General features: G+C 62.0%; 1 protein-coding gene across 1 annotated transcript in view; it reads right to left on the reverse strand.

Annotated features, from left to right (window-relative positions):
• The window catches only part of DOK7 (docking protein 7), a 36,842-nt gene extending 12,886 nt beyond the window's left edge, over positions 1–23,956 (reverse strand). The window contains exons 1-5 of the mRNA XM_008018037.3: positions 23,833–23,956; positions 23,715–23,760; positions 13,833–14,063; positions 10,723–10,923; positions 1,092–1,211 (exon numbers count right to left, since the gene is read on the reverse strand). Of these exons, the coding sequence (XP_008016228.3) occupies positions 1,092–1,211; positions 10,723–10,923; positions 13,833–14,063; positions 23,715–23,760; positions 23,833–23,886 (652 nt within the window). The 5' untranslated portion in view covers positions 23,887–23,956. The remainder of the gene's footprint in view (positions 1–1,091; positions 1,212–10,722; positions 10,924–13,832; positions 14,064–23,714; positions 23,761–23,832) is intronic.
• Positions 23,957–25,473: the final 1,517 nt, after the last annotated feature.

Genomic DNA, 25,473 nt, shown 5'->3' on the forward strand with positions numbered 1-25,473 from the left:
TGCACAGTCGAACCCGCCGACCACGTCATCCATGCCAACCACACCACCCATACCTGCCGGCAGCCATTAGGCAGGAAGACGCCTGCAGGGGTGCGGCCGCGCCATCCAGCATGGCAGGGCAGTGGGGAGGGCCCTGGCCACAGGTGCCACCTCCCTCCTCCCAGGGCCGCCCCCTACATGACTGTGCTGGTGTGGGCAGCGGGCATTGGGGGATGCGGCCAGGGGAAGGGAGGCCCGGGTGCCCGCCCCATATGCCGCTCACCTCTGTCCTCCCAGTCACCCTTTCCCCGCCACGCCCCAGCTGGGGTGCCAGTGCCAGGAGGCACCACATATGAGCTTGCTGCTCACCCACCACGTGGCCTGGGCCTTGGCCTCACTTGGATGTTGGGTCAAGCGCTGCCCACGTGGAGCTAGAGGAGCATTCGAGAGAACCCATGGAGGCACCCGGCCCAGCACCTGCCCCGACCTGGGGAGCCCCACTGTGCCCAGGCACCAGGGCCCCTGTGGGGTCCAGCAACATCCCTGGCCAAGGACTCCTGCAGAGTGCCACAGCCACAGCCAAGAAGTGCAGGTGAGACAAGACGAGACCCCCTCAGCCCAATGTGCCCTGAGACCCCACAGCCAGGTGACCTCCCAAGGTGGCCTTGGGCCTAAACACCGGGCTCAGGCAGAGCCAGTCCCGACCCCAGCTGCAGAGTCAGATCAGCTGCTGCTGGGCTGCCAAGCTCGGGCAAGGCGCTCCCTGCTCCCGGGCGTGGAAGATGGTGGCGGTGCGTCAGAGCGTCTCTTACTGCACAGGGGTAGCTGTGGCTGACGGTCCCAGCCAGAAAGCTCTAGGCCCCAGCATCCCAACAGCTCAGGCCCCCGAGAGAGAGCACCTGCAGGTGCGAGTCCAGCCCCGACTGCTCTGAAGCCCTCAGCAGGGCTTGCCGAAGCCCAGGCTGCAGTCTTGGCCTGGAAAGGCTCTGGTTCCTTAGCTGGGGGTGGGAAGGGCGGCCACCTAACCCGGCAGACGACTCACCATGGCCCACTGCCCCAGGACATCGCACAGCCCGCCAAGCGTACCCTCCCCAGTCGCCAGGCTCACACACCTGGGAGAACCGGCCGCAGCCCAAAGGGGCCCTTGGTGGGGGAGATGCCTCGGACGATGCAGTCGAACAGGAAGCTGATCTGCTCCCCCTCAGCTGAGGACAGGAAGAAGACACCAGCCCCTGTAGAGGGAGGACAGAGACAGGTCAGCCTGGCCCGACTGCGGGCTGGGGACCCTGAAGAGGAGGAACGCAGGAAACCAGAGCAAACTCCGTCAAGAACTGACAACACCCCACCTGGCCCTGTGAAGCCGGGTGCCCAGAGCCCACACCCTGCCCGGCCCCACAAAGCCAGGTGCCCAGAGCCCACACCCTGCCCGGCCCCACGAATCCGGGTGCCCAGAGCCGACACCCTGCCCGGCCCCACAAAGCCGGGTGCCCAGAGCTGACACCCTGCCTGGCCCCACAAAGCCGGGTGCCCAGAACCGACACCCCGCCCGGCCCGCGAAGCCGGGTGCCCAGAGCCTCTGCACTCCCCACGGACCCCACCGCGCCCTTCTAACTTGGCAGCATCTTGGAACAGCGTGGGCTGCTGGGCGCCAGGGTGAGTGCTGCTCCGCCCATCCTAGGTCCCTGAAGTGGACAGGGCGCGGGGAGGAGAGAGGGAGTGCCCCTCCCACACACCTGCCTTCCGGGCCTGCTTTGGGGATGGGGATGTGGCTGCTCTGCCACCCCGCAGGTACTTGATCAGTCCCTCCTCTGCCCCAAGGGCTCAGTGACCCCGCCCCCTCAGCCGTCTTGAGGGCAAATGAAGCAGCCAGGAGACCCCAGAGACATCAAGTAGGGTCCCCTCAGGGCTCCACGGCCACAGGAGAAGGGAGCTGTGCCATCTGGAGCTGGGGTGACATCCTACGACGGCTGCGGTGTGACCGCACTTCCTTCCCTGGGGCTGTTATGAGGGCTGCGATCAGATGTTTGCGAAAGGCATGGCACAGCACCTGCCCACAGGCCGTCACCGCTGGCCAGCACCGTGTCCTCCCCACCTCCTCAGTCATCTTCCATGGGGAAGCTGGAGCTCCCAGTGTGTGGGTGCCACCCTGAGGTCGTGTGCAGCATGCTGGGGCCAGCACCCACCCCTGCACCCCCACAGCAGCAGGAGGGCCCCCGGGGGCCACCTCGGTGTCACTGGCAGAGCGACGCAGCCCCCGCCCATGGAGAAGCCCCAGCTGCGAGTCACGGGGCACTGCCCTCCCCGCCAGGGGTGAATGAAGCGCTGGCGGCTGTGTGAATGGATGACTGGGCTGGCTGCACCCGGCTGGACACTCCGGCTGGCGTCACCTCACAGGAATCCCGCCCGCTCCGGGGCCTCTGCCCATTGCCCAAAGAAAGGCACGCAGGAGGGAAGGCGCCGGGGCGGGCAGGAGGGGTGGGGAAGGGAAATCTCGGCATTAGAACCCCCGCAGCCTGCCACCCAGTCACGCTCCGCCTTCACGGAACGCAAGCTGTAGATTCCAGGGACACGGAACTCGGGCCAGCCCCGACACGTGGCAATGCTGCCGGCCCCTTGGCGGCCACCCCGGGCACACGAGGACGAGCAGTACCTGGTGCTGTGGTGCTTCCTTCCACGTAGTGTCCCCAAACCGGGTCATGGGAGAGCGCCATTCCTGCGTTAGCAACGAGGACACTGAGTCCCAGAGAGGGCATGCCACCTGTCCACCGTCACACAGCCACGAGGTGGACTCAAGTCCAAGTTCCCTGGCCCCTGGGCACCTCCTGGCCCCATGGGGCTTCCAGTCCTGCTGTGGGTGAGGGGTGCTCCTGACCCGAAGCGGAGGTGGGGCATGGAGGGGAGGCCAATGCCCACTGCGATGTCATCCAGGAGGGCACCCTGAGAGGCTCAGGAGGGCGATGATGGGGTGGGGCCCCCAAGCTGGGTAGAGTGGGCAGAAGAGAGCCCGCACCAGGCCCTGGAGGCAGGCGAGGAGAAGGCCGTCATGCTGTCTGCTGGCCGGCTCGCTCACAGTGCCAGGCAGTCGCTCCCCGTCCCCGTGGTCTGGCCCTCCCCATGAAGGGCTCAGCCGGCCCGGCCCCAGCTCTCACGAAAGGCCCGGGTCTCTAATCCTGAGCTTACAGACAGCTGGCAGTGGCCGAGGGACAGTGAGTCCCCGGACTATAAAAAACCCCATTACGGAAGGAGTGGAGCCGGCCCCACATTCCACGGGGCGTCTTGGAGCATCACTCACCCCGAAGACGCAGTTGGCTGGGCAAGGCCTGGAGCACAGCCCACCACCAGCCTTGGGCCCCCACGTGCCCGCATGGCACCCTCGCCAGCCACCCCCATCCACGCCAGCATCAGTGGCCCTGACATCAGTGGCCCTGGAGGAAGACGCCCATCTCCAATGCTGGTCTGCCGAGTCGTCGGGCCATGGCCTCCCAGGACACCGCACGGCTGGGCTCTCGCTGGGCCTCCCTGGGTTCATGCTCCACCCCTGCCCACAGGCTCCCTGCTCCTACCCAGCCCCCTACAGTCTCGGGAATGCTCAAAGCTCCCTCTGCACACCAGGTGTGCCTACATCTCCACTTGGGAGGCTGCCGTCCCCACCTTTCACACCCCTACATCTCCACTCGGGAGGCTGCCGGCCCCACCCTTCACACCCCTACATCTCCACTCGGGAGGCTGCCGGCCCCACCCTTCACACCCCTACATCTCCACTCGGGAGGCTGCCGGCCCCACCTTTCACACCCCTACATCTCCACTCGGGAGGCTGCCGGCCCCACCTTCCATACCACTGGCCACCTAGAACACCCCCGACCTTTCCAAACTCAGGTCACATGACCACACCCTTCATGATGCTTTTCTTGGCCCCTGGCCCCCTTCAGTCTCCTGACCCCGACTGCCCCTCTGTGATGCTCTCACGGATGCCTCCTCTGGGGCAGAACCCCGTCTGCTGCTGTCCCGGCCACCAGGCTGAGCACCTTGCTGGCAGGGAGCCTGAGCTGCCTGTGGTGTCAGTGTCCAGCCAAGCACCCATAACCAGGAGACCCCCAGTGCTCAGCCTTGGGTGGAAGGAAGTAGGTGAGAGGCTGCTGACCCCGCCCTGCCCTTCCCCAGCACAGCGCGTGCATGTTCCCTGTTTGCCTGTGTGTTTGGGGAAAGGGGGGGAAGAACAGGGCCTGCCCCATTTTGCTGTATCACACAGGTGTGGCCGCAGCAAAGCCAGCCACTCGCTTCCCCTACCCCTGCCCTCGGAGGCTGCCCCTTCTCAAGAGGCTGGTCCACTCCCTCCCTGGAATCAGGGCCAGCCAGTAATGGCTCTGGCATAAAGTGGCACGAGGGATGCTCTCCCAGCCCTGCCCCGAGACCATCAGAGGCCTGGCAGCTTCTGCTTCTGCCCTCTTGGAACCCATTGAGAAGCCCAGGCTGTCCTATCAGAGGGTGAGGTTCCTGGAGGGAAACTGAGGTAACCCAACCAACAGCCGACACGGCATTTTCCTGGGCCTTTGGGCCCCACCATAGCCAAATGCCACTGCCTGAGGGACCCCAGGCAGCACCTCATGGGTCAGAGATGAGCTGTCCCCACCGAGCCCCGTCCAAATCCCTGGCCCACAGAATTGCCAGCCAGGGAACAGCCGCCAGCCGCTAGGTGTGGGAGGGTTTGTCACACCGCAGGAAAGAGCACACAGAGAAGCAGGACAGAGTCAGCAGGATGCAAGCAGAAGGCCACAGCCTGCAGGGCTCAGGGCAGCTCCCACTCTGTACAGAGACTGGGGTTGCTGAGCTGCAGGCAAACCTCACCCACGTTATAGTCGCACCTGCTTCCTAAGAAACAAGTCTCCAGTGAAAAAGCTGCCACACTAACTCCAGGACTCACTGGCTTGAGAAAGAAAATGCTGTTTCACACAGACATTCAATGAGCCAATTAGATCTAAGACGGTTTCTATTTGAATAATCTCGAGTGTCCTCGTGGTTTCCACGCAGACATTCAATGAGCCAATTAGGTCTAAGATGGTTTCCGTTTGAATAACCTCGAGTGCCCTCGTGGTTTCCACGCAGACATTCAATGAGCCAATTAGATCTAAGACGGTTTCCATTTGAATAGTCTTGACTGCCCTCGTGGTTTCCACGCAGACACTCAATGAGCCAATTAGATCTAAGACGGTTTCCGTTTGAGTAATCTTGACTGCCCTCATGGTTTCCACGCAGACACTCAATGAGCCAATTAGATCTAAGACGGTTTCCATTTGAGTAATCTTGACTGCCCTCGTGGTTTCCACGCAGACACTCAATGAGCCATTTAGGTCTAAGACGGTTTCCGTTTGAATAGTCTTGACTGCCCTCGTGGTTTCCACGAAGACACTCAATGAGCCATTTAGGTCTAAGACGGTTTCCGTTGGAATAATCTTGAGTGCCCTCATGGCTGCCTCTTGATGTCAGAATCTTAAGTGCTCAGAATCCCAGCTCCTCAGAGAACAAACAGCAGGGTGACCAGGGTGCCCTGGATGGCTCATGCCAGGCAGGCGTAGGCAGGACTGAGAATTCTTGATAACATGACTTCAGCCCTCCCCACCCCCAAGGTGGCAGCTTCTTGTGCACGTGGGAGTGGCCCCACCTGGTGAGTCTCGGACAGGGGAAGGCCTGAAGCCTGGCAGTGGGTGTCAGTTCCCACCCCTCGTCTGCCCTCCTGAAGCAGCCCCAGTCCAGGGGCACAGCTCTAGAAGATCCCCCTTCCCGGGCCGCCCCTCCTCCCCTTGTCCATCATCACCACCTTCTTCACATTCCTGGAATCCACAGGGTTCCCACCCCTCAACCGGGCAGCTGCTGCCTGGGGCAGCCTCGCCCTCCATCATCTGGACCACAACCAGAACCTTCTCTGGCCCCTGTCAGCCTCTTTCTCCACGCTCATCTGCACCTGGGGTCAACATTAGCATACGAAACACTTCCCCCTGCTCAAGCACCTTCAATGGCTCCCTGCTACTCTGAGACAATGGTGAAAATGCTCGCTAGTCCAGTTAGGCAACTCTCTACAACCCAGCCCTGTCTCCTCCTCCTCTACCCTCACGACTCCTATCCCCACCTAACAGGGCTCCTACACAGCTCTTCGGGACACCCACTCGTGCTCAAAAATGTCTGAAGTGCCTTTTCACCCCTCTCCACCTCTTACCCTCTGACAGCTGAGCTAACTCCTATTCACCCTGCAGAAGCTCACTTCTCCGGAGAGCTTCCCCCAACACCCCAGCCTGGGGTCTGTGCCCCTCCCGGCTCCCCTCCCACCCTCTGAGGACTGAAAATGCCTCATTCAGTCTCATGCAGGCTCTGAGGCTACCCGGTGCCCGACCAGGAGAAGCCACTGAAGGCATCCTCTGCTGCCCCAGCGGGGACAGAGGCCAGAGCTCCAGCCAGCTCGGTCCAGGCTGCCCGCCAGGCTGCAGTGGCCAAAGACGGCCGGCAGGGGGCGCTCTGGAGCTGGGCAGATGCGACGTGCACATAGCAAGAGCCTCCTAGTTGGGGTTTTCACTCTTCACGCTTTTTTATTTTTTATTTTTTTTCTTATTGAGACAGAGTCTGGCTCTGTTGCCCTGGCTGGAGTGCAATAGCAGGATCTCGGCTCACTGCAACCTCCAACTCCTGGGTTCAAGTGATTTTCCCACTTCAGTCCCTGGAGTAGCTGGGATTACAGGTGTGTGCCACCACAGCTGCCCAATTTTTGTATTTTTAGTAGAGACAGGGTTTCACCATGTTGACCAGGCTGATCTCGAACTCCTGATCTCAGGTGATCCTCCCGCCTCAGACTCCCAAAGTGCTGGGATTACAGGCATAAGCCGCCATGCCTGGCCACCTTCTTTACTCATTTTTAAAAGTCAAAATGAATTTCAAATGCTCCTGGTGGCCCCCAGAGGCTGGGTGAAGAGGCAGATGTGGTCCTTGGACTGGACCCAGCTGGAGACAGCAGGTAAGGGGGGAAAAGGGGGCACCTCCAAAAGCTTCCATTCGCCCTCAAGGCCTAGCTCAAATGTCCCCCTGCCCCTCCAAAGCCCCTCCTTCCTGGACTCTGGGTGGGCTCACCCTCTCCAGGACCCACCGTCCTCTGCTGCAAGCTGAGCCTGTCCCGGGGTGAGTGGCCCTCTCTGCATCACTCCACCATGCACATCCGTCCCTGCAGGCGGGGCCCAGTCACTTGCCCGTGTGTGAGGCTGGAGCCCACAGCCCTGAACCGTCCACAGACCATCACCTGCCATGTGCCAAGTGCGCTCGGGCCAAGCTCCGGGAGTCCACACTACAGGCCCGTGACCAATAGAGACAGGAAATTGGGCCACACTGGGGACCCAGAGTTGCTGTCACCAAGCCACCTCCTGTCCCATTCTGAACAGGCAGCTGTCCACAGAGAGACCTCCGCCCCCAGGCACCAAGTCCAGCCAGGCCTGTCTCCACCCGACCCCCAGCAGGGCCCCCGTGATGCGCAGCCATGTCCGGCATCTCAGGATGAGTGAGGCGTCGCCTTGGGCCAGGGTCACCCTCTCTGCTGTCTGCAGAGCTGGCTGTGGCGGGGCCGAGTGAGGCCGTTCTTCGGATTGGGGGCCAGGCTGGGACCTGTCCCTGGGGAAGGAGGGAATGTGGATTTCCTACACCCAAAACCTTCCAGGGCCTTCCCACGATGCCAGCCCAGCTGTGACCTCCAGACTGAATGTGATGACACCCACAGACTTACTGGGATCCAGATTCTGGATCCTTCTCTGTCCCAGTGGCCCTGGTTGTGGACCAAATGGTGGCCCAGAAAATGTGTTCACATACCAGAACCTGTGAACAAGGGTCTCTGTGGATGGAACTGAGGATCTCGGGATGAGGTCATCCTGGGTCATCCAGGGGGGCCCTAAGTCCAGGGACTACAAGAGACAGAAGAGGGGGCCCACGCAGGAGCCAGCAGGCGCAGGGATTGGAGCAGCTCAGGGATCGGAGCAGCGCAGCCACGAGCCGAGGCTGCTGGGGCCACCAGCGGCTGGAAGGGGCAGGAAGGACCTTCCCATGGGTCCCCCCTAAGAGTTTTTGGGAAAAGCCGACCCTGAGGACCCCTTGATTTGGGACTTCTGGCCTCCAGGCTGCAGAAGGAACCCATTCTGGACACTTGGCCCTCTCTTGGGGGTCATCTGCTACAGAAGCCCCAGAAAGCTGATGCCGCTGCCCCTGGACCACCCGAGTCGCCAGCTCCCTCCCACAAGAGGCCCCGGGTTGCCCACACGTGCCGCAGACGCCCTGTCCCTCCAGCCACACGGCCTGCACTCAGTGTTGCATTGCGAACACCATCACTTGGCCGAGTCTAAGACCCAGCCTAAACCACCCAGGGTGGCGGCCACGCCCGTCTCCAGGAGGATAGAGCCCAGCAGGGCCTGCTGGGGACAGGGATGGGCGACTCGGCCAAGCCTTCCAGCCTGGCCTCCAGAACCCACCTGCCCTACGGGGTGTGCAGCCGTCGGTGACGGAATTCCCAGAGCCCTTCCTCTCAGGCCAGGGTCCCACCGGGGACGAGAACGTTCAGCACTGAGCTGCAGAGGGGGGTTCTGTGGGGCCAGCCCCCATTTGTGGGTTCTGTGTGGCCAGCCTGGTTTGCAGGTTTGCGGGTGGGGCTGCTCTAACACGTTGCCCCGGGGAGGCAGCAGCAGGACAGACGGCCCCACAAGAGTTCACCCTGGCTTTTGAGCAGCCCAGGAAAACAGCACACCAGCCTCGCCCTGGGGAGAAGCACAGCCCCAGGTGTGGGACTGTTTACCGGCGGAAGAGGGGCCACCCACACCTCGGCAGGGATGTGAACCTCCGGGGCCTCAGAGGGAAAACATCCAGCGGCCCCATTCCATTATGGCCCAGACAAAATAAGCAGGTCTCCAAGGACCCGGGTCCTCCTGCCACACCCCAGCTTAGAGGGTGAGCACGCGGCGCCAACCCGGCCAGCTGCCTGCCCGTGCCAAGGAATTCCATAGACAGAAAGGAAGGCATGGGTCCCCCCCTCCAGGCACCCCCAAATCTAGCACACCACAGACGGGACAGGCTGCCCGTGCCAGGACAACTAGAGCCTGCAGCTCTGGCTTCCCATGCGACAGAGGACAGGGACGTTGGGTCCAGCCACTATTCCCGGCCGCTGCCAGCCCCCTCCCCAGTGGCTCCTGAAGCCCCCGTGCTGAACCTCCGGCCTGCCGCAGGGGCGCCTGGGGGCCTATCCAGCAGATGGGACCCCAACAGGTGTCCTAGCTCTCCCGAGAACCACCCCCACCCCCCACACCAGCCCACAGCTGGCGTGAGCAGCGACCCTGCCCATCCATACTGGCTGTCCAATCCTGGAGGGGCCAAGGCCCTTTGGACTCTGGCTATGGTCCCTGCCAGCCCCAGGGGCCGAGACTCCGGGCCAGCTGTGCCTCCTGCAGCTGGCTGTGTACGCCCCGGCCTCCGTGGAGCCTGAGCCTTGCCGCCCTGTTCCCCTTTCAAGGGTCAGATGTTGCCGCCTCAAAGGCCCCAACAGGCCGGCTCCTGCAGCGAGACCCACTGGGTTTGCTCCCAGCACCCAGCGCAGAAGGTGGTGTAACATGGCACCCAGATGGGCTTGCGCCCGTGCCCCAGCGGGCCTTTGCAGGATGAGGCCCCAAGCGGCCAGCGTGGCCTGTGTTGCTGCCTGCATTTGCTCCGCCCAGACATCCAGGCTCCACCAAAGCCCCGGCCAGTGTGAGCCAGTGTGAGCCAGTGTGAGCCAGAGCCCCGGCCAGTGTGAGCCAGTGTGAGCCAGTGTGAACCAGAGCCCTGGCCAGTGTGAGCCAGTGTGAGCCAGTGTGAGCCAGAGCCCCGGCCAGTGTGAGCCAGTGTGAGCCAGTGTGAGCCAGAGCCCTGGCCAGTGTGAACCAAGTGCTGTCCCTCAGTCCTCTCAGCCCCACACCAGGCCCACAGGAGGCCCCTCTGCCCGCCACCAGCCCGGCCAATGAGCAGCTGCCCCTCCAGAGGGAAGAGAGGAGGCGTCACGCCCTCCGCGGGGATTGCAGGTCCACAGGGCAGCCCGGCGCATCTGCACCCAACATGGGAGAAAGTGGAGGGGGTCGCTGGGACAGCCCGCTCCTGCAGCAGCCCTCAGACTCTCTGGGGAGGGCTGGGTGCCTTCCTGCTCCCATTTCCCTCACTCCCCTGGCTGAGGGCAGCTCTCAGGCCTTCACGCGCCCAAAGGACTCAGGCCATCCCCACCCACGGCCTGGCCACCTCACTGGGGACATTAGGGCAGCTCTGGGCGACCCACAGGCGGGGCGGCTGGCGTGTCCACCAGGAATTCTTGGTCCAGGAACGTGTTTCCGTGGTGCTCATGCGGGAGCTCACGCTCCCCGCTGCTAAATGCATTTGTTCTTTGTTTTTTCCTTTTCATGAAATCTGGATATGAGCAGCTCTGAGGCTCTGTGGCCTCGGGCCCCTCCTCCCATCCCCATACGCTCTCCCTGCAGTGAGGAAGAGCAGAGGCAGCTGAGGCCCCATACTTGGCACTCCACACTGAGGTTCCTGCGGGCAGAGGACCTCGGACATCGAGCGTGGGGAGACGCCATCCACCTGCTGGTGCGTTCTGGAAATGCCAGCAGGCTGGCCTGCACGCAGGGTCGGTCGGCCCGAAGCCAGCAGTTCTCGGGGAAGTGGGGGTGCTGCCGCTGCCCAGTGAGCCCATGCATCCGTACTTACAGTACCCACACCTGGTCCCGCCTTCAAAGATGAATCCGCTCGGCACGGCCCCGTAGCGCCGGAGGTCGGACAGCTTCCACTGCCCCGTGACAGCAGGGGGGATGTCCCTGGCCAAGACGAGGATGTCATTGCAGAGGTGCAGGGTGGCTGGGCCGCTCTCCAACTTGGTGCCTGGAGCCACTGTCACATGGAACCTGTGCACTGTGGGTGGGCGGGGTGAGAGGGCATCACGGGCGGGAGGGGTGAGAGGGCATCACGGGGGGGCGAGAGGGCATCACAGGTGGAAGGGGCGAGAGGGCATCACGGGCGGGAGGGGTGAGAGGGCATCGTGAGAGGAGACAGCAGGGGCAGGGGCTAGGCTGGGGCGGGCACGGGCAGCCACCCAGGTGTCAGCCGGGGAGGCAGCGGCGGCAGGATGAGCAAATGGCTCTCCCCACAGCCCCGAGGGGGCCAGGGGTCCAGGGGGCCGCACTTGTCTCCTCCCCATCCTCCCAGGAACTACCTTTGCTCAGGCGCAAGCAAGTCCCAGAGGGGCCTGACCTCGGACCTCCGCCTCCCTCCCCTCCCACCACAGAGCTGCTGGGGAGGACAGGGCTGGTGAGTGCCCTGGCTGGGCTCCCACCCCCAGCACCGCCTCTCCAGAAAGGCTCCCTCCACAGCTGCGTGGCCCCGTCACAGAAGGGGAAACCGAGGCTCAGGGACCCCCAGCCTCCAGTTAGGGTGTGGAGAGTCTGGGGTCTGCATCGAAGCCCCAGCCTGGCCACAGGAACCTCAGGACACCACAGGCCCTCTCTCCATCCAGGTGGCCATTCACCTGAACCCTGAGCACTCCCATGGTCCTGTCCACTGACTCTGCCCAGGCCCCTGCCCCTGAAAGCCTCAGAGAGGACAGTGGTCCTGAGTGCTGTCCCCGCCTCCCCCCTCTTCCCAGGTCAGCACCCCAGGCAGACAGCAGCCTACCACCAGGGGCCCCACCTGCTCCATCTCCAGCCCCCAGAGCCGAAGGGACCCCTGTTTCCATTCCACCTCCCACTCCTCTGCCTCCTCCACCTGCTCCAAGCTGTGGCCTTGGGCGCATCCTTGTCAGGCCATGTTCTATCAAGATTACGCTGCCTGGGCGGTGCCCAGTGGCCTCTGTGCGATGGCCCTGCCCCATCAGATGAAGGAAGCAGAGCCATGCCGCTGAGCCAGGCTGGAGGGAACCCCCAACGGAAGAACTTCCTGGAAAGTTCTGGCAGTTCTTCTCTCCTAACGTCTCCTTCCCCTGCGCCCTCCCGCAGAGCTGACCATACCTCTTCCCACTAAGCCCCCAGCTTCTCTCCCCTTCAATGGAGCAGGAGGGGTTGCTGCCCTGGTGCCAAAACTGAGGGAGCGGGACACTCACCTCCAAGGCCAAAGAACTCAGCCATCAAGGGCCAGGATATTTTAATCAATATTTTAAAAAGTAAAGTTATGCAGAGTCCATGCTAATCAAAATAGCAAGTTTTTTCGTGTTTTTATTTTTTAATTTTTAATTTTTTTTTTTTTTTTTTTTTGAGGTGGAGTCTCGCTCTGTCGCCCAGGCTAGAGTGCAGTGGTGCTATCTCAGCTCACTGCAAGCTCTGCCTCCCGGGTTCATGCCATTCTCCTGCCTCAGCCTCCCGAGTAGCTGGGACTACAGCCGCCCGCCACCTCGCCCGGCTAATTTTTTGTATTTATTTTTTTTTAGTAGAGACAGGGTTTCACTATGTTAGCCAGGATGGTCTTGATCTCCCGACCTCGTGATCCTCCCACCTTGACCTCCCAAAGTGCTGGGACCACAGGTGTGAGCCACCACGCCCAGCCGTGTTTGTTTTTCTAAGACAGGGTCTCACTCTGTCTCCCAGGCTAGAGGACAGTGGTGCAACCTCAGGTCACTGCAACCTCCACCTCCCGGCTCTTTTTTTTTTTTTTTTTTCGAGATGGAGTCTCACTCTGTTGCCCAGGCTGGAGTGCAGTGGCACAATCTCAGCTCATTGCAACCTCTACCTCCCAGGTTCAAGCGCTTCTCCTGTCTCAGCCTCCTGAGTAGCTGGGATTACATGTGCCTGCCACCAGGCTAATTTTTGTATTTTTAGTAGAGACAGGGTTTCACTATGTTTGCCAGGCTGGTCTCAAACTCCTGACCTCAGGTGATCTGCCCGCCTTAGCCTCCCAAAGCGCAAGGGTTACAGGCATGAGCCACTGCGCCTGGCCATCATTTTTGTATTATTAGTAGAGACGAGGTTTCACCACTTTGTCCAGGGTGGTCTCTATGTCCTGGGCTCAGGTGATCTGCCCACCTCAGCCTCCCAAAGTGCTGGAATTACAGGTGTGAGCCACCACACCTGGACTAAAATAGCAAGTTTTTAAAGCAAGGGCAGCTAGGGCTGCTGGGATTATTGGGTGGGTGCCAGTGTAGGACCAGGACTCGACTCGGTTGACATTCTACTGTTCTGCTCATTACGGGTTTTGTGGCACTGATTTGGTTTCCTAGGAGACGCAGGATTATGCTTGCTCTGCTGCTGAGTGGCCAGGCCCCATCACCACCCACCTCTGCTCAGAGCCCCAGGGCAGCTCAGCCCCCAGAGGCCCCCAGGCACCCATTCGAAGCCCCTGTAGGGCTGGGACTGAGGTTCCACCTCTTCCAGGGCCAGCTCCGCAGGGGAGCACTCCCTTCCCCTCTCTCTCCCTCCCTCTGTTCCCTCCCCTCCCTCCCATCCTGTGTCGGGGAAGCTAAGGTGGGACCACCCAGCCTGGGGCTCTCCTTCCTACCCAGGCTCTGGGCTCCACTGTCCAGTGTGGGAAGCAAAGGGCGGGACTTTGGGAGGCCACATCCCTCCAAAGGCCACCAGCTTGGGTTAAAGGCTCCAGTTGTAACTAACGGTCAGGCTAGGGAGCTCCAAAGACACCACAGTCCAGCAGACTCCGCCTCCCAAACCCTCTTGGGCACCCCCAGGCTGGAGCTCAGTCCACTCTAAGGCACCCATGAGTGTCCCATCTTCCTGCATGGTTCCCTGGAGCTGCTCCCGCCTCTGCAGCCCACGTTGGTGAGGGGCTCTGGCACACCTGAGCAGGGAGCCCCCTGCTCGGACCCAGCCCCAGTCACTCACCCTCGCCTAGTGCATAGCGGATCCGGGCGTCCCACGCACACATGGCCTCGTGGCTGTCAAAGCCCAGCATGACAGCCTGGGACAGGCAGACGATGGCCAGCGTGTGGGCCAGGCCTTCGTAGGGCAGGCCGGGCTCCAGCCCGCAGATGTCCTCTAGCGTCAGGCTGCTGCGCTCCCGCAGGCCCTTGGAGCGCTCCGACTTGTCCTTGTAGACCAGCATCAGCAGGCAGTCTGCAGGGAGCGTGGCTGTCAGGGACGCCAGCCAGCACCGCCCGCCCGCGCCCTTGGTGTCCCCGAGGAGGCCGTGACAGTGCAGAGACCCGGACTGGGGGCGTGACTTCAAGCCAGCCACTCAGTCATGCCAAGGCATACAAAATGGGGCGATCCCCTCCCATGGCAGGACCCACAGGCCGCAAGAGCAGAAACGAACCCAGAATATTCATGTCTGTGCCCGGCCCCCTACACTGGCTCCCATGACTGGGTTCTGGAGCTTCGCCAGCGGATTCGCCCTGTCCCAGGCCCTGGAGCCCCCTGGGCCACATGGAGGCCTGCAGTATCTGTGGTCAGGGGTTTGGGGGCCCAGCGTGGGGCCTGCCCGGTGGCTGTGGCCTCCTGCCCTGGTTCTGCCAGCCTGCCCCTGACCTGCCGCCCTGCCAGCCACACCTGTGCCCACTCCCTGCCGCCTCAAGACCCACCGCCCCTCCTGGTTCCTTTAGTTCCCAGGGTGTGGCTGAGCTTCAGCCCCAGGGAGTCGGGGAGGTCAGTGGGCCGTGGGTCCCACCCCCATCCACCCGGCCACTGCCCAGCACAGCAAGTCCTGGTTTCTTCCTCGGCTGCTGGGGACCTGCCTGCGTTCTGCCTCCCGGAGCCTCCAGGGCAACTCGGGTCCCCGTCCCCACCCCCACGTTCCCATTTTCCAACGTCACTGTCACCGCAAGCAACTAGCGGGTGCCGTCCACTCCGCCAGGTGCAGTTCAAACCCAGCACAGCACAGTCCCTGTGTGGCCTTGGGCGAACCACCTGGCCCGGGGACACTCCTGTGAATGGCAGGGGCAGCAGGTCTGCCCGAGAGAGCAGAGGACGGCGCAGGAAGACTCCCGGCCCTCCCGGCACCGCTCCAGGCTTGACGACCAGGCCTCCTCCCACCGAGGCCCCGGCAGCCGGGCCCCAGGATACCCGGCTTCGGCGAGGCTGTAGGTTTTGGGGCCTCATGCAAACACCCCAGATTCCTGTGAGCATGCAGGAGGGGATGGGGGAGAATGTCCCCGAAGAGGATTGCAGAATGATGTGTCCTCTGAAGCTCTGAAGAGTGGGTGCTCACTCTTCACACAGGCCCCGCAAAGCCACGTGACAACCAAAATCCCAGATGAATTCGACTCAGATGCTCATTTTTGCAATGGAATCCAGAGCAGACATGGTGCTCAGCTTCCCTCCCCAGCCGTGCCCACCTCCCCGGGCCACATGGCCGCAGCCCGCAGAGCCAGGGGGGCCTGTGTGACCACGGGGGCCAGCGGTCAGCAAGCTTCCTCTGCAAGGGGCCAGACGGCAAGCATGCAGCTTTCAGGGCCACACGGGCTCTGCAGCCACTACCCAGCAGCGCCACCCTTGCTGGTGAAAGCAGCCTCAGACCGCCTGTGGACCCACGGGCACAGCTGCATGCCAGGAAACTCGATTCACAAAAGCAAGGCGCAGTGTGGGCGCAGCGACAGCACGTTCACTTCCCATTGGAGGATCTGTCCGCAGTGTCTGAAACATTTACAGCTAGAAAAAAGCTAGGCATTCCCGATTTGAGAAAGAAGCCCCCTCATCCCTGCACCCACAGAACTCATCCCTGCACCCACAGAACTCCGCCTGCCCTTTCCAGACAATCTGCCCCTCTGTGGAAATTCCAAGGCAGGAAGCAGGACGCCTGCCCCAGAGAGAGAAATCGAACATGGCGGCATAATTGGAATTTGCCATAACAGCAGTGTCCCCCAAATGCGTCACCAGAGCACCCAAGAAAGGACGGCGTGTGGGAACAGCATGAACATGGGGGTGGCTCCGCACGGGACGGGGGCCCCAGGGCTGCCTGAGCCTGAGGACGGCCCGCAGCCCCCGACTCTGTGACCGCGGCACAGCCTCCACCTCTGCAGTTGAAGTGTGTTGTGAGATGGCTGCAGGGACCTGGGCCACCTCTGCCTCAAGGGACCTTAAAAAGCTCAGCCACACCCACGTGGAGAGTGGTAGAAACTTCCACTGAGGATAATCACAGCCCACCCAGAGCACCCCTTCACACCCTTCCCCTAAGGGGCGAGGCCCCTGTAGATCCCTGCTCTGATCTTCCAGCCTCATGGCCTTGGGCTCTTGGCCTCAGTTTTCTCATCTGTGACCTGGGGACAGGGGCAGCCCCGCCTGCAGCAATGCCATAAGGACCAACTGCAGGAAGGTGTGGAGGCCTCCATGCAGTAAGCGCTCAATACATGCTTGCATATTCAGGTACACGTCCGTCTGCATGACCAGTTGTAAGGCCAGGCCGGCTTCCCTGCAATCTGGCTGCCCATGCACAGAGGGACCAGGTGACCCATGGCTCACCCTCAGTACTCAGCAAGGGGCACACACTGGCCAACCATCCGCCACCTTCCACCTCAAGGGCCTCAGCCTCCTTGGAGCCTTGGTGGCCTGATCGCCCAGAAGCCAGGCAGAGACCTTTCCTCCCCTGTGGCTCTGCTCTGTGATGGTGGCACCTTGGCCACACCCTGGCAGACAGCTCTGGCACCTGTTGACAACCAGTTCCTGCCATTGCCCCCAACCTGTGCCTCCTTTGTTCAACAAGTTACATTCCCAATAATCCAGTCAGGACTGGGGTCAGGAGCTTGCCTGGAAAGAGCCCGACATCACCCTTCTGGCTTTACCGGGCTTAAAGTCTCCATTACGATACTTAGCTGGAAAGCAGCCACAGATAATGCGTGTGGGAATGGCTGTGAGCCAATAAAACTTTATTTACAAAAACAGGTTCTGGCGGGATTTGGCCCAGAGACCACAGTGAGCCAACTCCTGGCCGAGAGTTGAATTTGCCACGATGGCTTTTCACACCTTGCACGAGCCAGCCGGTCCCACCTTAGACGTCTGCACCTGCCACGTTGGTGGTGGGGAACGTGCTGAACCCATGCTCAACCCTCAGACCTTTTTCTGATTCACGGACGCCACCCCTCAGCCTGTCTGATTTTTCTGGACTCTGTCTACAAAAGCAGACTCACACCCTGTACCTTGGGAACGCCTGAGAATCTAGGAGCGCTTGCATGCAGGGGGCTAGGCGTGGCCCCCAGCAAGATGTGTCCACTCGCGACCCCGGAACCTGTATGTCCTTATTTGGGAACGGGGTCTCTGCATATGTAATCAAGTTCAGGATCCTAGATTATCTGAGTGCAGCAGCAAGTGTCCTTGTAAAAGGCAGAACAGGAGAAACAGACACAGGGAAGGTCACCTGAATGGGGACGGAGGCAGGGACTGGAGTGCTGAGGCCACAGCCAAGGGACGCCTGTGTCCAGCAGGAGCTGGACACAGGGGCAGGAAGGAGCCCCTGTGGGAAGCTCAGAGGGAGTGTGGCCCTGCGGCCCCCTGGACTGCAGAGCTTTGACTCCCAGCACTGAGAGGGCGAATTCTCGTTGTTCGAAGGCCCAACTGTGGTGCTTTATTCTGTTGGCCACAGGAAACTGATGACCACCCAAGTCACCGATTTCATTTTCAAACATGAACAGAAGCGGGGAGGTCAGAGCTGGGGGCCGACTCGCCCCTCCTGCCTGGCAGAAGCCTCTCCGGCAGCTGACGCCCACCGCCTCATGCTCAGGCCACCCCCTCCTCATTGCAGATGATAAATCGATCCTGTTTTAAAAGCGCATCTAGAGATGAGTGACGGGGCAAAACGCTGCAGGAACTGGCACCAGAAAGACGGAAGCTCCAGGCCCAGGGCTGAGACCAAGCCAGGTCAGGGCCGGGACACCAGAGCCCCAGGACACAGCGGCTCTCCCTGGGACACAGCACGTGTGCCAGGGAGACGCGGGGCTGAGGGACTCAGGAGCAGATGGCCACTGGCCAGCTCCCCGGGGGCCAGGCCCAGAGGGCCCCAGCCACACCCTCCCAGGAGGCCTGGGCACCTGGGGGTCTCTCATCCAGCGGCTGAGGAACCACCGTCAGCCCCGCCCACCCACCCTCCGGCTGCTCCACACTCTTGGGCATTGGCTGCAACCTGGCCAGGGAAGGCTTTTGCAGGACTTGGAGGGTTCCCGGGGCTCTGGCAGGCAGCACTGGGCTGGGTGGAGGGCACCAGGTCATGATGGTGAAAGACAACAAACAAAGAGGAGACACCAAGAGAGGCCAACCAAGGCACAGTGACCAACGTGGAGCAAGCAGGCACACATGTACACTCACACACACACACTGATACACACACACAGACACGCACACACACTCATACACGCACTCATACACACAAGCACACACAGGCACACACACTCATACATGCATACTCATACACAGGCATGCACATACATGCATACACACAGGCACAGTCATACACGTACACTCATGCACAGGCACACAAACTCATACACAGACACGCACACACATACACTCATACATGCACACTCACACAGACACACACACACACACTCATACACGCACACACACAGACATGCACACACTCATACACGCATATGCACAGGCACACACATACATGCACACACACATACATGCACACATACACAGGCACATGTACACTCACATGCGCACACACGCACACACAGGCATGCGCACACACTCATACACGCACACGCACTCATACACAGAGGCGAACGCACACTCATACATGCACACACAGGCAAATGCACACTCATACATGAACACACACAGGCACACACTCATACATGCACACAGGCACACTTATACACACACATACACACAGGCACACACACAGTCATACACACATACTCACAGACAAGCACACACATACACAGGCACACTCACACTCATACACGAACACTCAGGCACACACACTCATGCACACACAGGCACACTTATACATGCACACATGCACGCACACACTCATACACGTCCATTCACACACAGGTGCACACACTGATGCACACCCATGCAGACACCCGCACACACTTGCGCACACACACACGTGCACAGGCATTTGAGCTCAAACACACCCGCACATACACACAGGTATTCACACACGTGCACACGTGCACACATAAACACACTCCCACACACAGGTATTCACATGCACGTGCACACACATGTGGGCACAGACATGTACTTGCACTCATTCTTGTGCACACACACACAAACGTGCACTCATGCACTCACTGCTGGGGTCTGAATCTGAAATTTCGGTGTTGAAATCTTCACCCCCAAGGCGATGGGTTAGGTGGTGGGGCCTTTGGGAGGTGATGAGGTACTCAGGGTGGAGCCTCAAGAATGGGACCAGGGCCTGATGAGAGGACCCCAGGGCGCAGGGTGCTTCCTCCCCCCCCACCAGGTAAGGACAGAGAAAGCACCATCTACGTAGCAGGACATAGTCCTCACCAGACACCGAGACTGCCTTGATCTTGGGCCTCCAGCCCCCAGAACGGTGAGCAATGACTGGCTGTCTGAGCCGCCTAGGCTGTGGCATTTGCTAAGAGCCGCCTGAGCTAAGACAGCCACACAAGCGCACACTCACACATACACTCTTACACACCCAAATGCTCACACTTGCTCACACGTGCACACACTCCCACGGTGTGTACAGGTGCACACGTGCATGCTCACACACACACACGCACGTGCACACGCGCTCCCCCTGCATTCCCCTCCACAGCCACAGGGGATGAGGCATCCAGGATGAGCCTGGGGGCTTGGGTGGGGGAGGGATGCCTGGGGACCCTTCTGGGTGGGGGCTGGGGTTGGGGGTCTTTCCTGGACACGTAGGGGTGAGAAGCCCACCAGACACCGGGCGGCGATGCACACAGGCAGTTGGACGCAGGCGTCTGGAGATGTAAAAATAACTGTGGAGTCATGAGCACACGGAAGGTCTTACAGCCAGGGCGGAGAGCCGGGGAGGGCGGGAGGGGAGAAGGAGGAGGGGGAGAAGCCACAGGGAAGATGGAGCGAGCAGGCGTGGTGGCCCAGGGAAGGCAGGGGTGCGTGCAGGCCAGGGACATAGTGGGGGAGCCCCGCCCACAATGAATTCGATGGGAGTCCACAGAAGCGGCTGTGGGACAGCCCTTGGAGGTCACAGTGACCTTGAGGCCATGCCCTTAGCAATGCAGGTGGTAGCAGCCTGAGGGGACCCTGCTGGGGGTGCAGCAGCCTGGAGCCGTGCCCAGAAGCTGGGCAGGGGCGAGGGAGGCAGCCATCAACCAGGCCGGACTGCTGGTGCCTCCTCAGACCAGGCTACAGCCAGGACACACGGGACCAAGATCCAGTGCCTAGCCCCGGCCCCATTCACAATCTGGTTCAGGAAGGAAACATGAGGGCGCCCCTGCCTGGCACAGGTGTTGGAGGTGTGGTGCAAGTGGGCCCCCCAGACATCACCAGGGGCAGCCCAGGACGAGGCTCCGGATGCCAGGCCCAGGCCCTCGTGCCCACCTCTCCATGGCCCTCAAGAGCCCTGTGAGTGGCTGAGGACGCAGGCAGGGAAGCAGCCGTCCCAAGTCACCGTTCCCACATGTGGAGCTGAGAGCTGAACCCCGGCTCTCTGATTCCCTGTCCTGAGGCGGGGGCTGCGGGAAACTCGCCCTGTTCTTGATGTTTCTGTGGGGAGAGGATAACTGGCCACCACCCACGCCCAGTCTTCAGCCCAGAGCTGGGATGTCAGCCCCAGTCCCTTGGGGAAGGAGGCAGAGGCACAGGAAATCCACCACCAGGAGGCTCTGCTCAGGAAGGGCCGACCCAGTTTCCACCCCCGGCCCCTCGTTAGCAGCGCTGCCCACTGTGGGCGGCAGGGCCCCAGCACAGCACCAGCCGTGGGGCAGCTCCGGGGCCTATGGGGCACCTGCCAAGGGGCTCCTGGCTCCTGCGCTGTCTCCGTGGGGTACCTCCTGCAGGATGGGCTCAGTCCCACCAGGCTGCCTTCCAGGGCGACACGGAAAAGGGGACCCTGCTCTCCAAGAACTCAGCATTAGAACCAAGAGCAAGGATGGGGGAGACTAAGCAAGCACCCAGTCGTCAGCCTGGGGGCAGGTGCAGAACTTCCAGCCAGCTGCGGGGGCAAGGTTTGGGCTGTTTGGGGGGAACTGGGCTCTGCCCAGCAGTCCGTGTCTTGGGCCAGATTCCTCGAGTTTCTGCGCCTCAGCTTCCCTTCCATGGTGACTGCAAGACCCTGCCAGCCCCAGGACTTAGGCCCTTCCAGTAGCTTTTCTGAGCTGGATGAAGGCCCCAGGCACAGCCCCTGTGGGAAGCGAGTCCCTCCAAGCGTCTGGCCCAGGGCCACACCCTCCACAGGATGTCAAGAACACTTGCCTTGCCACCCCCAGCCGCTGCGCCAGGGAGGAAGAAGAGAGGGGCTGGGCCAGGCACTGGCGTGCCGGGTCACCAGCAGACAGTCCTGGGCCACGACTGGACACAGACCACCCTCCTCCCCCAGGGCCCTGCCCAGAAGGGGACGCAAACACGCATCCTGCAGTCAGGACTCGGTGGAGACCTTGAGGAACGCGGTCCCACTGCAGGGCACCCTACAGTCCCACACTGAGGCAGATGGCCCGACATCCACTGGCCATGCCTGGCACTGTGGCCGAGCTGCCTTTTGATAAAAGGTGTTTCCCTTTTGTTCTCTAACTAAACTTTGCCATAAGAGAAAGACATGCTTATGATTGAGAAAAACACGAGGAGGAGAAAGGTGCCCGTGGAAAAGGTGCACGTGCATCTGGGCTCTTCCCGGAAGGAAATCACCGCTGGTAACAAAAAGAACCCTGCCTGTCTTACAAGGAAGCAGACAGGACCCTTTCTCTCTCCCTCACACCAAGAGTGCTGTCTGCTCCTCCAGGGCTGGGGCCTGCTCCCGCCAGGCCAGGCCCATCCACAAGGGAGGTGGTCTCCAGCGCTGAGCGGGAAGGCAGCTGAGTGAAGGCAAAGGGGGCGGCATCCAGAGAGGTTCATGAGGGGCCAGGAGGAAGAGGCATCAGGGCCTCTGAGCAGAGAGGAGGTGCCAGGCTGGCCTGGTCAAGGTGGGGAGGTGGGCGTGAGAACTCCGCTCTGTCCCATCGCCTCATCTGACTGACCTCTGGGCCACCCCACAGGGTTTCCGTTTCAGTCCCAGGCTGCTGGAGTGACCAACACAGACATCAGGTGTCCAAAGGAATGGGTCCTGGGCCAGGGAGTCAGTGGGTGCTAGGGACACCTGGCCACAAGGCTCAGAATGAACATCCACCCAGAGGGGGCAGGGCACCTTCCACTGCCCCACATCACCTCCCACGCCAGTCCCACGAGGCTGCAGATCTCAACTGCGCGGGATACGGGGTGACCCAGCAGACGCTCGGGAGCCACCACGTTCACCTACAGACTCACAGATTGTCCCACCTGGGGGACCCATTGCCAGCAGCCATCTCTCCACTCAGGCACTCACCAGGCCTGGGGAGCACACCCTCTTGAGGCTGGCAGGCCCTGCCTCCTGGAACTGTCTGATCCAGAAAGAAAAGCCTCCCAAGAGGGACAAAGACCTCTCCTGCAATGCTCCTCTTGGGCTGCTGTCCAGTGTGCCTTCCTGGGCTGTGGCCTCTCTGGAGGGTCTGCACCGGCTCCAACCCAGCACCATCCACCCATCAAGCACCACCTGCCCCACCACAGCCCTGGCCCAGCCACAGCTGACCACAGCCTGTCGTCCGCCCCAGCCTGGCAGGGCCTCTCACTCTGCCCAGACCCCACCCCTTCCTATACCAGGTCCCCTGCAGCCCAGGAGGACAAAGACACCCTTCCAGGCTCTGATGGTGCCCCCACAGTTCCAGGCAGGAGGTCTGGGCACGGAGGGCTGAGTGAAGTGACTGGTGTGCAGCCCAGGCCCTGCAAGGGGAGGTGGAGGCAGGCAGGAAGTGCCTTCCTCCAGGACCACCTGAGGCCCTGCAGAGGGGACCCAGGACGGAACCCTGCTCCACACCCTCCCTGGGAGCCACAGACTCCCATCCTGGATGACGCTCTGGCAGGCCTATGGCATACAGCCCCCCGGTGCACGCAGGCCGAGCATCCCACCCAGACCGGGGCCTGGCCGGCTCCACCGCACCTGTCCTCTGGAGCAGCTGCAGGCCCGGCTCAGCCCTCCCCACAGGCCCAGCGCTGCAGGCGGCCTGGGCTGCCAGACCTGGGGGCTCCGTGTTGACCCTCCCCAAGCTGGGGTACTGGCTCAGGGTGGGGACTGCGGGGGACCCCTGCCTCCTCCCAGAGGACTGTTCCCCCAGCAATATGGCAGTCACTCTGCCCCCTACCCCACCACAGCCCAGCCTCTCCTCTGCCTGGGAGGGGCCCAGGGTCAGCGCCCACCCACACAGCACCCCTGGAGGCTGGGTTCCGGGACCCTGCTCTGAGCGTTTCCACAAGCACAGCACAACCCTCAGGCACGTGGGGTTTTGCTTCTGGGGCGCCCCTTGCTGCTCTGCTGGGGGGCTCAGGGCCTGCATCCCCTCCGCCTCCAGGGCCACCAGGCAGCCCCCGGGCCTCAGTCTGCCCTGCTGGAAAGAGGGTTCTTCCGTCCGGGCCCCCACTGCGCTCCCAGGGGCGCCGTGGGGTCCTGGTCGGCGCGGGGCTCTCCGGGCTCCCGGAGGGGTGACAGCGGCGGCGATTTCGGGCGAGCGAGCATTACTGCCGGGGGCCTCGGTAACCCGGGTCACTAGGCCCCCGCGCCCACCGTCCCCCGCCCGCCCCGCTCACCTGCCACGGGCGACGGCTTGCGCAGCACCAGCCACCTACTCTTCCACTGCGGGGACAGGGGGGAGCGTGAGCCGCCGCCCGCGCCCGCGCCCCCCCCGCGCCCCCGACGCGCCCCGACCTTCTTGCCGTCCCGCAGCTTGACCTGGCCCTCCACCAGCGCCGCCTCGGTCATCTTCTGTCATGGTTCCGCGCCGCCGCGCTCGCCCCGGCGCCCCAGCCCAGGGTCACTTTCAAAATAGCTCCCAGGGCCCTGGGCTGGGCCAGGAGGGCGGGCCCGCGGGCAGGGCGGCGACACCGGCGACTCCAGGGCCGGCGCGGGCGGGGCCCCTTCTCCTGCGGGCGGCTCCCCCACCCCCACGGGCCCCTCTGGCCCCACCGTCCCGCGTCCCGCGGCGGAGCGAGCGCACCATCTGGGCTCGGACGCCCAGACCAGCGCCTGCGGGGGTCGGGCGGGGGCTTCTTTTTCAAAAAGCAGAGATAACCACCCAGCAGAAATTGGCCCCGCTCTGGGCACTGCTCCCGACTTTAAAGTTGGTCTTCAACCAATCCCGCCTCCCAGACTGGCATCTGCCCCTCCCACCACCCCAGGGGTCACCAGACACCCCCACAACAGACTGGGCACAGGCAGCCCAGGCCTAGGACACTCTCATGTCCCCAGGCTTCCCCCACACTGAGGTGACCACTCCCCAGGCAGACAGTAGGGGTCCGGGAGCCCTGGCAGCCTCCATCTCTTCCTACATTTCTGTTCCCATTAAAAGGATGCAGGGACCCCAGTGCAGGTGGGTGGGTTCAGGACCCACAGTGCCACCTCGATGCCCCTAGTCTCCACCTCTTCTGCCCCCATCCCCAGAGAAGAGCAGGCCCTGGTTAGGCCAGCCTGGTCCGATGGGTAGGGGAGCTGCCCGCTTCGTAAAGGACCTGCCAGCAGCCCTCCCAGCTGGGTGATTTGCGTTTCTGGACTCCCCCTCCTTGACCCTGTGGCTCCAGTCCAGCTGTCCCCAGGCTCTGGCCTGGGCATTAGATGTTACATCCAGGTTCTTCTGCAGACAGGTCATGTGCTTTGGGGGACCTGGCAGGTCCGCCCCTTGGGTGTCAGCCCCTTCCGAGAGACGGCCTCCACCACCCTGGGGTCAGGGACACCCAGAAGATACAGGAACAGCCGTGGGGAGGGGCGATGGTGCCCCGGAAAATAAGCACGTGGACAAGCAGCGAAACTCCGTCCACATGCCCTACCCCAGACCCCATCCTCACGGGGCTGACGGTTCTCGGGGGAGAAGAGGGAAGGGGTACACAGTGTCCTGTTAGGGAGGAGGCATCTTCATTTCATCCCATCCAGACCCTAGGCTGGGCTCTGTCTGCCTTGTACTGAAGAGGAAATGGAATCAGGGCAGCGTGAGGCCTTACAGCCAGGACTGAGCCACATGGACTGACCTGAGAGCAAGGCTCAGAGGCATCGGGAGCCCTGGGCACCCCTCCCCACTGCCCCTGTGATCCAAGAGGCAGGTCTCGGGTGGCCCACAAGGGTTGGTTTTGATGCTTCAGTGATGTCTTGTCAGGGCCTCACGCAAGGCAGGGGACACCAGGCCCAGGAAGCAGATCTTTGCATCCCCCACCCACCCCTGCAGTCACCTGTGCAGCCACCAGCCGCTTTCCGCAGAACAGTTGCTGGGCCACAGAGCCCCATTCATGCTCCCCACACATCCCAGGCCCCCAAGGGGCTGGCCCAGGACAGCCGGTGCGGAGGCGGGGGCGGCTGGGG

This window comes from Chlorocebus sabaeus, chromosome 27 (genome assembly GCF_047675955.1).
Source record: "Chlorocebus sabaeus isolate Y175 chromosome 27, mChlSab1.0.hap1, whole genome shotgun sequence".
In the NCBI taxonomy this organism is placed as follows: Eukaryota; Metazoa; Chordata; class Mammalia; order Primates; family Cercopithecidae; genus Chlorocebus; species Chlorocebus sabaeus.